The sequence below is a fragment of the Mercenaria mercenaria genome, chromosome 10, assembly GCF_021730395.1.
Source record: "Mercenaria mercenaria strain notata chromosome 10, MADL_Memer_1, whole genome shotgun sequence".
In the NCBI taxonomy this organism is placed as follows: Eukaryota; Metazoa; Mollusca; class Bivalvia; order Venerida; family Veneridae; genus Mercenaria; species Mercenaria mercenaria.
Genome location: NC_069370.1, coordinates 17,710,100 through 17,726,797, shown reverse-complemented (window position 1 = coordinate 17,726,797; position 16,698 = coordinate 17,710,100). Strand labels below are relative to the sequence as shown.

General features: G+C 35.3%; 2 protein-coding genes across 2 annotated transcripts; both read right to left on the bottom strand.

The window, feature by feature from the left end:
* Window positions 1-543: 543 nt before the first annotated feature.
* LOC123560488 (potassium voltage-gated channel protein Shaw-like) lies at window positions 544-5,619 on the bottom strand. The gene is made up of 3 exons (XM_045352677.2): window positions 5,178-5,619; window positions 4,658-4,817; window positions 544-4,269 (listed from the first exon to the last, which is right to left on the bottom strand). The coding sequence occupies exons 1-3, from the start codon at window positions 5,483-5,485 to the stop codon at window positions 3,061-3,063; spliced, it is 1,677 nt and encodes a 558-aa protein (XP_045208612.2). The 5' UTR covers window positions 5,486-5,619; the 3' UTR covers window positions 544-3,060.
* Window positions 5,620-11,750: 6,131 nt separating this feature from the next.
* LOC123560487 (uncharacterized) lies at window positions 11,751-15,107 on the bottom strand. Its single transcript, XM_045352675.2, has 3 exons — window positions 14,971-15,107; window positions 13,617-13,740; window positions 11,751-11,964 (listed from the first exon to the last, which is right to left on the bottom strand). Exons 1-3 carry the CDS (start codon window positions 15,068-15,070, stop codon window positions 11,811-11,813), a joined length of 378 nt encoding a protein of 125 aa, XP_045208610.1. The 5' UTR covers window positions 15,071-15,107; the 3' UTR covers window positions 11,751-11,810.
* Window positions 15,108-16,698: the final 1,591 nt, after the last annotated feature.

Here is a 16,698-nt window from a genome sequence, read left to right as displayed (position 1 = left end):
TCTACTCAAGGGTCGGTGTCACTCATAGATCCAATTTGACGTTGATTTTGTACAAACTATCACTTTGTCTTTCCTTGGATGGTCAAGCTGCTGGACAAGAAACTGTCTTTTCTTTGTTAAGTCTTCAATCACAAATACTTTGAAGTTATCTAGATTCTTGTTTAATTTGCCAATCCTATTCTGTCGTTCATTTTGCATGAACACCGAAAAAAAATACTTTCATTTCTTATATTTACATTATATTTCCTTTCCATTTGTAAACTATATAATATTATGAATGGCATATAATTTGTTGCATTTAGCATTAAAATCAGCTCCCCGGCCATTCTGTTCACAAGACTGAACAACTGAGACGTCACCTAAAGAACGTTCTTCCTGACTATACGCGGACGTCGCTAAAACAGCAGTCGATTATCACTAAGCAGCGATGACTTAACTTTCTTACCTTTCCCTTTGCTGTTCATACGAAATAAACGTAAACAGTTTCAATGGAAAAGAATTATATAGGGCGAATGTAAATATTTTAAATTTAACAATCAAACATATGTATTAGCGATTGTATTTGTGCTCAAGGTTTGTAGGAGCATATATCTAAACACAGAAATATTAGATAAACGACAACATCTTTAACAACAAGTTACTTGGCCATTACATGTTATGCCGTACTGTCACGCACGATGGATACTTAAAATAATCTGAAAAAGTTGCCCCACTTTAAAAATAAATGTCATTTTTAATGAAATAAAAATAAAAAATTACATTGCTGAAAGCTACGTTTCTACTTAATAATGTGAAATTTCAGTACTGAGTCATTATTGTAATTATTGTCATTATTGTGACCGCGCTGATATTTTGAATGTCACATAAGGGCAAATCACTGCTTCAATTTTTACCCAAATCATAAAATAATTGCCTCCCTTGTACACATATAGTAGTGACTTTTCAATGTGACATTCTGTTATCTTGTAGAACCTGTCCATGAGGATGTTAAAAAAAGTAAACTGTTGAATAAATACATTTGGTGTTTTCATTCTTTTTTTATTTATTTCCGCACAGTCTGGTCAGGATCCATGCTGTTCACTTACGGTTTCTCTAATTGAACTGGCTTTGAAAGCGAACAGTATGGATCCGGAGGCTGGTCTGGATCCATGCTGGTCGCAAACGCACTATGCTGTTCTAAATTATATTTTACTGTCGCTGCACATTTGAGCGGAAAGCAAATTTTATAAAATTTTGAGAGATTTGATTCGCAATATAGTATGTATATACATTTTTTATTACCACTGATGTTTGTTTTCCTACGATCATAAATTCGTACCTTTAGCCATTATAAATACAGTTTCTCTATTTCAATCAATTCTTTGAAAATTGGAAATGATGTTGTGTAGTACACATGTATCTTAAAGTGGACTACATTTCAGGAAATACATCGTACGAAACTCTGTCATCAGTTTAACCAAAGTATATATGGGTTTAGACAATTTTTATCCAGATGTCTGAAAGGTTTTACTGACTTCACCCTCCTTAGAAGGACCAAATTTCTCGTTTCCTTCTCAAATGAGGAATGACGTTAACAAACACAATATAATTATTGAAATAAAGGCACTATACATATACAAGTATACAAAAAAGCTATTTTAGGTAATGAAGAAAAATAACATTTATGACATCGACAGATCCTGCTCAACAGAAAGTTATTTTCAGCTACTCTAGAAGTATGACATAGAGGCCAAGCGTAACAAGAACAAAGAAAAATGATTAAACAAAAAGGTAATATATCGCCGAGAAGAAGTTGAACTGGAAACATAAATTGAAAAACATCGCTTAAATCATATGTAAATACATATATAGTGTTGAAAATAACTTATAAACACAGCAATACCGCAAACAGCAATACTGCAGTAAAATGTACGATATATGAATATATGTATATAACATCCTAAAAATATGCTTATACAACATTGATAGAAAGATTGTAAACTTGACAATGCTAGAAATCTGGCAACAATATATGCAACGGTTTTCTATAACTATACTTCTAAATGCTTAGCTAATCGAAAATAATTGTCAGGCAACAAGAAACACCAAAACAAGAAAAAATATGCAATGGTACGAGGGTTTGTTTAAGTGTAAAGTACGTAAAATAAATAGGCCATTAAGGTAAAATGCACCATTTTCCATTTTGCATAAGACTGTAATGGAACTTTGACCGACAAGAAAAAGAATACCTTGACATCTTTGTAAGCATAAGTCTGTTTCCTACAAACTTTCTGTCTTTGAGTCTCCCTTTTTTCTAAGACAGTTAGTCATCGAAAACGTTTCACGTTTAGGTAGATAGTGTTCTTAGACGAGCATTCTACATTGTATTATATATGACTCGGGAAAGTATCGACTGAAGAAGGTAAAACATTACCAATATCTAAAACAGACTCGCAAAGCGGACTATATTTCTCTCAAGGCGGCATGGGCTTGATGGCATGGGCTTGATACCTTTTCGTCTTAATAAGGTCATACGGACCTAAATATTATTTCATATATATTCTATATATAATGGACAATTTTCACATAGTTGCCACATATTTCTAGACCGATTTCTAATACAAATCCCTGTTTCATTTCAAAGAATCATACTAAATTTTACATAAAACGAAGAGGAAAGAAGGGTCATATATCTTCTAAGAGAACTTTTTTCTTGTCACGTATGATTACCGCATAATCCCATAAAAACCACAGTACTTTGACCTGGTATTACTTCTCATACTAAAATTGAGTTTTACTTTACCAGATATAATCTTCTCTCCAATTTTTTCTAAATATCAAAACTACATCAACGAAATCTACCTCTAACTTAGTCCCCTAAGGCCACCACAAGTGAGAAATTAGTGTTGAATAACCTGTCCACCATTGCGCAAATAGATTATGTAACTCCTCATGCGATGGTTTCTTTAGTAATTTAAATAAGGACCAGAATGCCCAGTAATACAGTAGCTGAGCTATAACGTGCATATTTGTATATTTATGGATTCCATTTTAGGGATCTCTTGAATTTACCTAGGAGTACTAGTCCTCACCGGAGTAGAATGTGTTATTTCCAAGAATTTTTACACCATTTTGTGACGTTTTAACTTTTGACCTTTTCTGCTGAAATTTCTGCACGGCTTTTTCTGAATTGGCAAATCGATAAAGTGTTAAAAAGTTGTTAGCGAAAATTGGTACAGTAAGAGCTAGTAGAATTATTCCAGAAAAAGCACATAAACAGGCCATTACTCTTCCCACAGCCGTTTTAGGGGCAATGTCGCCGTAACCTACAGTTGTCATGGTAACAAGAGCCCAGTACCAACCCACTGGAATACTTTGGAAATCTTCTCTTGCTTCTGCGACAAACATACAGCTAGCGAAGGAGCTCATCCCAACAATCAAGAACAGTATCAAAATTGAGAGATCTTTGAAATTTTCCCGTACCGTATAGGCTAAAACCTGTCCAGCACGGACATTAGATACGATGTGGAACAACCGCATAGAACGTAAAACCTGTACGTATCTCAGAGAATCCATCCAGCTGTCCCTGTATTTTTCATGTGTGTAAACTTGCATTAATACAAAGTGTATATATGATCCAATAAGAGCCAACATATCGGCGAAATTAATTATACTCAAGAAATACCATTTTCTAGAAGGACAGAAAAGCAGTCGAAGTATTATGTCAATCGTAAAATATACTACAGTCACTGCTTCGAGCACAGTAAATGCATAAATTTGTACGTCAAAATCTGGTAATTCCACGTATTCACCCATCATCCCAGGCATCTGTGATCCGTTGGAGATTTCTGAAGGCGTAGAAACTGGCGTGTCATCAGAACAGTTTCCTTGCTCCTGGGTTCCGGTAGGCTGATCATTGATATTTTCACCATGCGACCTGTTCTCATCATTATCCTCATCATCAACGCTTTCACTGTCACCATTTTTATCACTATCCTTTCTATATCGTAAAAATATATTTACAGACGTTTGAAATTTTGGGTTGCATTCATTGGTATCTCCTAAATGTGGTGGCGTCATCCACACAGGCGGTCTATGGTCAGGCAATTTATCGCTGTTGCAATCTTCTTTCAGCCATTTTCTAGCTAATTCGATCTTTTCCATACCGGAAGACTCCATATACTCCAGGCGCTCGCAGTTTGACATTTGCCTTCGGAAATATGGATCTGTGCTGAATGCCAATGTGCATATGGACAGCAAAACCATGAACAGAGATACCATGAAATATAACTGAAAAATATAAGGCCTAGTCATTGCTTTATCAATTATTCATAGACAGAAATGTAATACTTTAAGGGCATAACCCCATCTTCTTTCAAATGTAACTTAAGATGGTATTAACTCAATTAATAGTATGGATTAACAATGAGAAGTCATTAATAAAAACACGGTGATAATGTATATAATATTTGAAGAAAGGGAAATGCCAATGGGATATTTATAAAATTAACGTTATTTTCGTTTCCCTCTCTCATCAGGAATGTCACATTTGGACTATATTAAATGAAATGGAAAGAAAAGAATTAGGGATTGCATGTATATTGATAGCCTGTTATTATGTGATGTCAGTAAGACATATTACATACTGAGTATTAACTAGTACTAGTATAAGACGTACCCTTCCAAAGGCAGACGGCTTCGAATAGTCAATGATATTCCAGAGTTTGCATTGAAAGCTCTTCATAAACTGATTGGAATAACAAAAATGTTTTCTACTTGCTTCGCGACTTTCTCGGAATTTCTGTAAGGTTTCCTGTTCGTCAACAAAACTTTGCAATCTGACAAATCAAAAACAACATTGACATTTTATGTATGTCGCAAATAAAATAGTGACGCAAATAAAGTATATCATAAATATAGAACAGAATAAAAACAAAAGAATTTTATTACAGTCTTGTACAAGGTACATCATCATGCATGCTTTTATTCTTATTATTTTTCTACACGCCGTCTGTGGTCATTTTAACATCGGTAACATATAAGTGACATATTCATTATTAAGTCTTCTCTTCAAGGTTATGATAAAAAAAATGACAGATTGCATCAAAGTGCGCAACATAACAAATACAATCTTATGAAAAGTAGTACCAGATAATTCAAGTTTATGCGCGAGATGCAAAGAAAATGTTCACATTTACCTATTAAAACAACAGCTTTCTACCATTTCCGGTGAAATTTCCCAGAATTCTAACTCATTCAGAAATGCTCCCGGACATGACGTCATAGGAAAATGTAGTTCTCCAGTCTGATATAATGCCAACACAGAAGCGAACACATCTCTTGGTCTGTCAAGATCTATATAGGCAGATTCAGTCAAGGTGGTCCCAGACTGGTACATTCGTGTCAACTTAGATTCCGGACCATTTTGTAGAGAATTCGTAGAAATGCTGTATATTTGCCCACCGACATTGAATTTCAATTTGTGAACCATTCTGCATTCGGACATAGACTAGTTTAGCAACGGTAAACTTGCATATTTGCCGAACGACTTTTCTCAAAAGAGTTATCTACAATATCTGTTTGAAAAAAACAAACAGTCATAATAATACATGCAATATTTAAGCAAAGTATAATGTTTTCAGCATGCCCTAGCCTTGTTGTTGAACATTTCATAAGATTGCCCGTCGTGTACTTCTGAAATTCATAATAAGATGAAAAATACCGGGCCGAACTATCACAAATGATGTAAGAAATGAATTTCTCATACTGAAAAAAAATGAAACATATATCAGACTGTAAATTAGGAGTACCAAGAAATGTTGTTTGAACAAGAATAAAGATTCTTACTTATCACACGTTTGACGTCGCGGGAGTGTAATAAAGCCATTAAATAAAAATGAATTAGCTCTGTAACCTGGATTAATTAGTTATAAATTCTCTGTCAAAAAATACGTGCTGTGATCTGGTATTTACTTCTTATCTTTTTTTTTATAATAATAATCTGCTTAAAATGTCTTTGATAATACTACTACTTTAAGAACTATTCATTTCTTTAAATAATTGTACTTACTGCATCACATTTGGTATTCCAATATTTTAGAGAAAAAAAGCACATGTAATTTTAAAAACAGGTTTTTTTACAGACTCTTTCTAAAGACGTTTCTCAGCTGTAATAAGGTCCTATTTTCATACAGATACATATGTAGAAAAGTAAACTCGTTATATCTACGGTATTTTTGATAACAGCAGCTCTTGCTGGAGAATTAAATGGAATAAACTGACGAGCAGTTTATACTCTTCTAAATACAATTATAGAGAACGTACATATTTTTGAAGACAGTCTTGAATACAATAATTAAATTGAATTGAATTATTCCGATGACGTGCGTCCTCGGTTCACAAATTTTATTCCTATAAAAGTAATATATATATATATATTTCCAAATTTAAACACTATTGTAGACTGTGTTGTCCCTGTTAATATTCCCATACGTACATGTGCAGCATGTGAAACTGCGCATCAGCCACGTTTCATGAAATTGTTTCTGCTAAAATATCTTCGCAGTAAAGTAGCAGAGACAATACACAGAGGGCTGACCAGTAACATCATGACGGATTTCAGGCGATGTAAAAAATTTTAAGCTATTGACTCCCTTGTTATAAATAATAAGTGTTTAAATACAGTCGTATTGTATATATGATAGTAACTTTACATGTCAGCTTCTGTGTGACGTAATGTAAACTCAAAGTTACTTTACATGTCAGTTTCTGTGTTACGTAATGTAAACTCAAAGTTACTTTACATGTCAGCTTCTGTGTAACGTAATGTAAACTCAAAGTTACTTTACATGCAGGTTTCTGTGTAACGTAATGTAAACTCAAAGTTACTTTACATGTCAGTTTCTGTGTGACGTAATGTAAACTCAAAGTTTTCTGTGTAACGTAATGTAAACTCAAAGTTACTTTACATGTCAGTTTCCGTGTAATGTAGTGTAAACTCAAAGTAAAGTCAGTTTCCGTGTAACGTAATGTAAACTCAAAGTTACTTTACATGTCAGTTTCCGTGTAACGTAATGTAAACTCAAAGTTACTTTACATGTCAGTTTCTGTGTAACGTAATGTAAACTCAAAGTTACTTTACATGTCAGTTTCTGTGTAACGTACTTTACATGTCAGCTTCTGTGTAACGTAATGTAACTCAAAGTAACTTTACATGTCAGCTTCTGTGTATGGTAGTATAAACTCAAAGTAACTTTACATGTCAGTTTCTGTGTATGGCATTGTAAACTCAAAGTAAACTTGCTGTTTCATGTTCACAACAAAAGTGTTGCAGCCACATTATAAACAAAGGCATAAAGAACATTTATGCTACTTTAACTTAAAAACCTTCTTCTGTATATTTGAATGTGACTCTGACTCAATGCAGACTTGGAGCGCTGGTATAAATTACAGACTCCGGTACATACCGGATTAACTAAATTTGAACGAAAATATCTTAAATGTATATATTTTGTAACCATGGTGATACTAACCCTAACCTTTAGTCAGTATTTTATGCATATTGTACACTAAATGCATGCGGACATGCAAAAATGTGCATATTTTTGCCGTGCGCTACAACTGATAATCACTTTCGGGCATGCGCAGAAGGCCGCTCCGAGTCTGCAATGAGTTACATCGTTTGAATGTTATAGAGTTTTGTCAACCACCCAGTATATTTTCAGATAAATGATTGATTTCCCTTGCTACTCACTAACATTCCCAATAGTCTGATTATATCATTTCTACCTGAAGCAAATTAATTAAATACTGATTGCAAATCAATTATCTACATTTTATAAAAATGTATAGAAATAAACAACGAACTGGAAAGTAAAATTTTAATCTTAAATTGAATACAATGAAATGACATTCGTACATGATGTAAGGTGTTTAAATAATGGCTCACATTTGTACTTAGACATACTGGAACCAATATGTCGTCATACCTGCCCGACCATATAAAGGGTAACTTGATTCCGTTTCAGTTTCAAATACAAATTCTGATTTCTCGCCAATTTTACACTGTAACTGTTGCGATCTATTAAACATCGAAAACGAAACTCATTTATTAACCTAAAGAAAGAAAATTGAAATTTAGAAAAAAAATCCAGCACTTGGAGAAATGTTATTGACGGATACAACGCAAAATTCCCCTGAATTACTTTGAATTATTTAATATCCCATGAGAAATACGATAGGTGTGTTCAAACTACAATATATATGTTGAAATCTCAGAGTGTTTCCATAGTGATGCAATTAAAGGAGACATGTTATATGTCTATAATTTTAGATATAAATTCCGTCGTTTTATTCAGTTAATAATGGATACGTGCGGCAGTGTGCATGTCATTGTGTATGTGTGTGTATTCGGGTTTAAGTTCTATTTCAACATTTTTCAGTCATATAAACGACGGTGAGCACAATGTCCAACTTTATAGTGCTGCCTCACCGGAATATCACGCCGTAGACACGTGACATGATACCCCACCCAGTCACATTATACTGTCACCGGGCTGACCAGTCCTAGCATTACTTTCTTAATGCTGACGCCAAGCGAGGAAGCTACTAGTACCATTTTTTTACGTCTTTGGTATTACGCGGCCGGTAATCGAACCCACAACCTCCCGCACTCTAAGTGGACGCTCTACCACTAGGATACCGAGGCGGTTATGTCAGGATGGTTAATCACACTATAAACTGCGACGTGTCGCATGTCAGAGTCTAGCTCAAGGGTCAAGATCATATACAGAGGTAAAAAAATGTGTAATTTCCTTGTCCGTTCTACCACATTTCATGGATGCATATATTTATTCAAATAACTTCCATAACAAACAAGCAAATTCGATGAATTGGTATCCCCCGCCGAAAGGGTTTGTGGTGAGGAATGGCAAAACAATATATCCGGCAAAAAGTTAAGGATGTTACTGAGAAGCAAATAATTTCAATAGACATAATCAATTTAACAGAAAATGAGTGGGTTTTTATTGGTTTCGGGGGGGGGGGGGGGGGGGGGGGGGGGGGAAGGTGCAAGCGACCGGGTGAGGGTACTAAACATCACATGTTGATTATAAATATTGATGGAAAATTGGGTGGGGGTGGAAGTGATGCATGATCGGGGTGGTGGGCATGACTTAGTGGGGTGGAGGAGTGAGATGGGGGAACAGTACATCTCTGCATGTTGATAAATATTCATGGAAGGTTTGAAAAAAAAATAATAAAAAGGAATTATTTTTTTGGTGGGGGGAGGTGGGGTGACCAAGGCAATGTGTGATGACCGGTTGTGGGTACACAACTTCAAATGTTTATAAATTCTACAAGCTTGTTACTGAGAAATGGCTGCAGATGTGGATTTTTCATTAAATCAAGGGCAATAACTCTATGGGAAATTGACCAATCAAAAAAAAATTGGAGGGCATCATCGCAGTATGTTGGTGCATGTTTATTTCAAGTTTTATGAAATTCTACCTGATAGTTACTGAGAAATGGCTGAGGACGGACATTTTTGGGCATTTTTTTATCAAATCAAGGGCAATAACTCTAGGGAAATTGACTGACCAAAAATAAATTGATGGGCATCATCGCAGTATGTTGGTTCATGTTCATTTCAAGTTTCATGAAATTCTTTCAGCTAGTTACTGAAAAATGGCTGCAGACGGACATTTTTGAGCATTTTTCATTAAAACAAGGGCAATAACTCTAAGGGAAATCGACCAATCCAAAAAAAAATTGACGGGCATCATCGCAGTATGTTGGTTCATGTTTATTTCAAGTTTCATGAAATTCTACCTGCTAGGTACTGAGAAGTGGCTGCGGACGGACGGACGCACGCACGCACGGACAACGCCATTTCAATACCCACTCCCGATTTCATCGGCGAGGATAAAAAGAAAACATGTCGCGCGCAAGACCAACACCTACTTTAGCGAATTCATTCGTGTATAGATGATTTTTCAATAACTTGGCATAAAAAATATCAACATAAGAGAATGTGTCCATTGCATACTACTACTACTACTAATAATAATAATAATAATAATAACAATAATAATAATAAATAACTTGATAAAAATTGTAATAATAATGATAATAATAATATCAATAATAATACGAATATCAACTATAATACTAATAATTACTTTAATATTATTTATTTGTTTATTGAGGCAACACAATTAGGCAAGCCCTGTCTTCCAAGTCAGCCTCAACAGTATGTACAATATTTACAAGTAATAAGTACAAAATTGACAAGACAATCTACGCATATGTTATGTTGTTCATTTTCTAGTTTCCACTCTTTCCCGGAGCATGTCTGCTAGTGGACGACGTGGCGTCAATATTGCGCATTTTTATGAAAATATTATAAACTCGTTTAGTCAAAAAATATCAATTTTAATCTACTGTTTTTTACTTTAACAAATATATATACACAATGTATATTTACAAAACAATAACCTATTGTTAAATATTTCATTGATTCTAATTGAAACTGCCATCATTCAGTGATAGTTGCTATGGTTACATTTGGTATGAAATACTCATTCCAGTTCTGATCGACATATTGAAATCTACGTTTTAGGTCAAAATAAATTTTGCTGCACATGCATCAACTAAATGAGCCGCACCATGAGAAAACAACAAGTTGCATTTCCGACCAGCATGGATCCAGACCAGTCTGCGCATCCGCGCAGTCTGGACAGGATCCATGATGTTCGCTTACAAAGCCTATTGCAATTTAAAAAAAAAACCGTTAGCGAACAGCATGGATCCTGACCAGACTGCGCGGAAGCGCAGGCTGGTCTGGATCCATACTGGTCGCAAAAGCACTGTGTTGGTTTTCTCATGGTGCGGCCCAAATGGAAATAGAAAGTCAGAATGATATATTCCGTAAGTCTTGAAAACCCATGTATAATGTTAGACTTAATATGAAATATAACAGGAGCTGTTTGTAAAACACATATGTTTTCCATGATAACCTGTTGGAGGCAAATTGGTATGTAATCGTGTAGGCTGTGGACTTGAACTTTGACAAAATAACCTTATAAACATCAGCGGCCATCTCCTTTTATGGAATGGGAACAGTTAGAAATATCAGTACAATCCGTCCCTTATATCTTTGCTGAAAGATCTCATTTTAACTGCCTGCTGGCGGCAAGTGACCCTGCTTTTGCGACCAAGTGCAGACCATGATCAGCCTTCACGGATGTTCACTGTTAAGTCACTAAATTTTCAATGAACACCCCTTCAAATAATAATTGGTATTGCCTAAATTAAGTGATGAACAAGTCCATTTTAGAAATTTAGCATGCTAAAGGTTAACTATCATTATACTAGGAAGCCATCCATCCAACTTAATGAAGCGGGTGGTTCTACCCTTGTGCGCGACGTATATAAACACTATTTACAAAGTTCGAGTAAATAATTAAACATATTTTCACTTATACAACTTAGCAACACATTTACTGACTATCAAAAACTCTACTTACAAAGTATGAACGTTTAATGGTATGTCAAATTTCAAGACGGTGTACTATTTATTCGTACAGAGACTGGTCGTTATGTGGGAGAAACACTAGAACAGAGTGTATGTAGGTTTTGCGCACAAAACGACCTGGGAACTTGTAGGCCTGGGAAGTTGTAGAGCGTCAAGAGTCCAAATGGTAATACAGAGGGGGGCATTCGTCATTCTTGTACATGGTGTTCAAAAGTATGACGATAGAAAACAATGAATGTTCTATTATAAATATTTACTTTATTACACATAAATGAGATGATCAGGTACAAACTGGAATTCAAATTGTGGCTTGGTGCTTGGGAATCTTATGCGCAGGACACGGAATAGACCTATTCCGCTTGAGAACCCATCTGATTTCACAGGCTACCTTCACGGGTTTGCAGTCTGAAAGTTCATCATCCTTGGTACTCAGGAATACTTTTTCGAGTAACCTAAACATTCAATAAGATAGATAAGATAGATAAGATATGTTGAAAAGCTGTGTATTGTCTATAAACCGTAATTCAAAACACGCACCCAGTCACCTAATTTAGGCATCATTGATATCTAAATAAATATAAGACATTTTTAAAGCACTTTTGAAGCATATATCATAGTTTAAAATCCTACGCAACATTCCGCTTTGCAATCAAGCATCAATAAAGATTATATCTGGCATGAATATGGCCTTTACTATAGGCTGGAAAATTGCGCTATATATTGATATGGACTACATTCGAGTGTACCACGGTGGCATATCCGGCGAATTGCTACCTTCATGCCTTTAGTCATTATATTTTGGTGGTGTGTACCTACTGTATGGAATAGTGTTTCCAGAATAAACTGTAGGAGAATCAGAAGTTACTCAGAACGACGTTGCTTGTAGGTTATATGATACTAAATCATTTCCTTCTTTGTTTTTCATATAAAGAATTACATGTACAAGCATCAGTTTCAGTATTTTAGAGTCTTTCAGTGATAGTTAAGAAATAGCATTATACAAAAATGTATATAGCCAATTATTATAACATGTCTACTTTTAAATACATGTATCTAAAATAAATACTGAAATTTTATTTGCCTAAGTGTATGCACAAATAAGACGCGTTTGATTAAGCGGAGCGGTGGTCTAGTGATATGGTCTCGGCCGCTCAATACAGGGGTCGTGAGTTCAAGCCACACTGGGATCACGACTTCTCATATGACACCAGTACTGTTATTTTTTCCAGAAAGCGGATTCGATAGTGGTTCCAATAAACTTGAAGTTTCATCTCAGCTAAAACAAATTAGCATAAACTAAACCATTGAATAGGATTTAGTCTCCGTTTGCTTCACTGGAGTAAAGTCGGATGTCGTCATCAGTAATTCCAAAATCGGTTGCAAGTTTTAAACAGGGGCCTACATTGTCTGAGATGCTATTTATTTTTAAGATTTTTGTGTGTTTAAACAGGAGCTTACCTTGTCCATTTACCTTTACTCAGCAAAGAGTTTCGCTAGTGCTGTTGTACAAAAACAGATATTTAGGAATATTTGAGCCGAGCCATGAGAAAACCAACATAGTGGGTTTGCGACCAGCATGGATCCAGACCAGCCTGCGCATCCGCGCAGTATGGTCAGGATCCATGCTGTTCGCTTTCAAAGCCTGTTGCAATGAGAGAAACCATTAGCAAACAACATGGATCCTCACCAGACTGCGCATCCATGCTGGTCGCAAACCCACTATGTTGGTTTTCTCATGGCGTGGCTCATTATTTTGTAAGCTGCAATTGTTATGCTAATAGTACATGTACTCACTTTAGTGTTCATAGTACTGATCATGAAAGATAATGCATTACATTTAAATATCAACTGGCCCTATTTTTGTCCAGCTTCCTTAATAGTTTTATTCGAGCAAGAAATCGGAGCTTCATCGTTCTGAAACATTCTACGATTTGAAAAGAATATCAAAGTTCGATATCTGGCATTAAAATTCTACTTGCTTTCCACACTTGCATACGTAACAAGAAGTTTTTAGAGCTATGATATGAACTCTATCATTATTTAAAGTTCACTTTCTTGCCTTTGACTTATAGAGACTTTTACAGTATATGAAAAGAATACGTACGAGCTACACGTCATAATTGTCTCCTTGCATTTACAGTGGATGCATTCATCGTAATCCTTAAAGTCGGTGCCAGGTAAATATCGAGAACCGTTCCACTCACAGTAACTGACTGGCTGACCATGTTCTGAAAAAAAAACATTCGATAAAATAAATCAAGTCTCTAAACAGCTATGTTGTTGTTGTTGTTGTTGTTGTTGTTGTTGTGTTGTGTTGTGTTGTGCTGTGCTGTGCTGTGCTGTGCTGCGCTGCGCTGCGTTGCGTTGCGTTGCGTTTTGTTTTGTTTTGTTAAAATACATGCATGAGTGAAACATGGACATACAACACATGCTTTGGTATTTGAGCGTCGCATAATGCCTATAGAAATAAAATATACGTAATAAAATCTGTAAAAGCTCGTTTGGAAGCATAGAACGCAATCAAACAAAACAATAGCAGACTCGGTTTAACTGAGTCTGTTCATGAGAGATAATAAAATTGAGTCTGTTCATTGGAGATAATTTAATTGAGTCTGTTCATGAGAGATAATAAAATTGAGTCTGTTCATGAGAGATAATTTAATTGAGTCTGTTCATGAGAGATAATAAAATTGAGTCTGTTCATGAGAGATAATTTAATTGAGTCTGTTCATGAGAGATAATGAAATGTGCAACACCCTTCACGCCCTCTATCATTTAGCAGAATTCTATTTAAGTAATACTGGATGTTTACTATGATCCCAAATAATGAAAAAAATGTAACAACACCGAGTCCAAAATCATTATTCCTTGGGTATAGCAAATTTTGAATTTTTCGTCGTTTCAGATTTCATATCAATGAAATATCCACAGTATAGTCTGTCTCTACAGAAAATATCTTGAATATTTGAGCCGCACCACGAGAAAACCAACATAGGGCATTTGCGAGCAGTAAGGATCCAGACTAGCCTGTGTAGCCGCGCAGTCTGGCCAGGATCCATGCTGTTCGCTTTCAAAAGTCTATTGCAATTAGTGAAACCGTTAGCGAACAGCATGGTTCCTGATCAGACTGCGCGGATGCGCAGGATTGTCTGGATCCATGCTGGTCGCAAATGTATTGTGTTGGTTTTCTCATGGTGTGGCTCATTTATTCCTTTATATTCAAATGAAATAGTACATGTTGGTCAACAAATAAAGTCTGAGAGTATTACACGAAAACCACAAATAGACTGATTAAAAATACAATCTGCCATATCATTTCGCGACCTTCACTGAAAGGAATTTTATATATTTTGTCTGAAAGTAGCTCATGAGCAAATGTTAACTTGTTTATTGCTGTGGAATCCTATTCCAAGCAAAAGCTATCTTGTATGATAAAAAACGCTAATAAAAAGCAATACCTTCAACTACTACAGTATTGTAAAATAATGTTCCTCCACTGCTCAATGAAATGTGCACACAACATACGTAGAAAAGATATAAGAGCCACGAATTATGCATTTTGTAACTGTACAAATGTTTAACTCAGAAATTACCAAGTAAGGCTATTTAAGTACCACCGTATTTTTCAGCTTAGTGTTCGTGATCGCCGGGGGTATCATGGGAAAAAAATGATAGATTCGCCACGTAATTTGTTGTTAACTATCACTGGAATGTTCCAGCTGGAATGCAAATTGAAAATTGATTGCAGTGTTTGTTTGCTCATCATTTGTTGCAACAGCTGTTTTTAGAAGAAGAAAAAACAAGAATGGAACATAATTTCATAAACTGCGATATTTCAGTAATTAAGTGATCAGCAGAATTACTTTGAAAGCGCTCAGTAACCTTCCATTTAACTTCCTGTAGCCAACTCACACCGTTGCAATCGTATCAGGCACACAGTTTCGGCGTAAACGGTTTGTATAGGATATAGGGATGATACATGATTTTTTTTGTGCATTGACGTCTGAGAACTCCGCAGGATTGTTGGTAAACGAGATCGAAGGTACATGCGATTCAATAAATTCATGGTTATCGTCCAACCAGTTCTAAAGAGAGTAAACAGCGACGCAAGAATAAATAAAAAGCCAATAAAATCGTTGTTTGAATGACGGTAAGAGAGCATTGTGACTTCATTATGACGTCAAATCGCCGCATGACGTCCGATACATTACTCCTTGGGTAAATGAAGTCCAGCATAATATTTATTAAAATATGTCAATGTGCATGTCAGAATGAAAAATATCAAGGCCTTCTTATGATTTATCGTCTAATTTACCACGGTTCAATCATTCAGATGCTTCGGCATTTAACCACTCGGGCTAACACCCTCGTGGTTCAATTCCTACGCATCTGAACTCTGACCCGTTGTAAGTAAGACAATAACCATTCGAAGTCCTTGATTATTTGTTAATCTTAACAACCCTGAAATTTTCAATATGGGCACAACTGTAATGACTATAAATTCTGTGAAAAGTGACCTATGGCCAAAATATTTCTGTAGTCCTTGCCTGTGCTCAATACGAAAACCATTCCCATGTGAGCTAAATACAATGTTCAGCAAAGACAACTGCTTTGAAAAAAAAACATATTCGATTTTTCTTTCGAAATGTTTAGGCCATATATAATCTTAAAAAGAAACACGTTTTGTACTAACGGAAGTTAACAGAAACATATTCTGTCAATTTTAATGAGATATCTGTCAATAGTAATACGATATCATTATATTTTCGGGTAAAATTCACATACTCATCACATAGTTAATGGACATCCTGTCTTAAAATTTGTAAATAAAATGTTCCCTCAGGGATTTTCTACACTTATAAATAAACATTAGGCCTACAAAAGTACATGTCAAAATAACAAAAATCATGATGAACTTCTGCAAATGGAGATGGGGAGTAGTCCCCTTTAATAGATTATAGAAATTTACAGCTTTAAGCAATTCTTTCAAGTAAATGTTGCACAGAATTAAATATCATATACATGTAATTTTACGAAAAAGAAAACACATATCGTTTTTTTTTTGTTTTGTTTTTTTTTTTTTTTTTTTTTTTTTTTTTTGTTTTGTCGCTTGAGGATAAATTGTGGCTTTATTTCCAATAAAACGACACTTTTCCCGAAAAAAAAACCAAGGCATATAGTATATA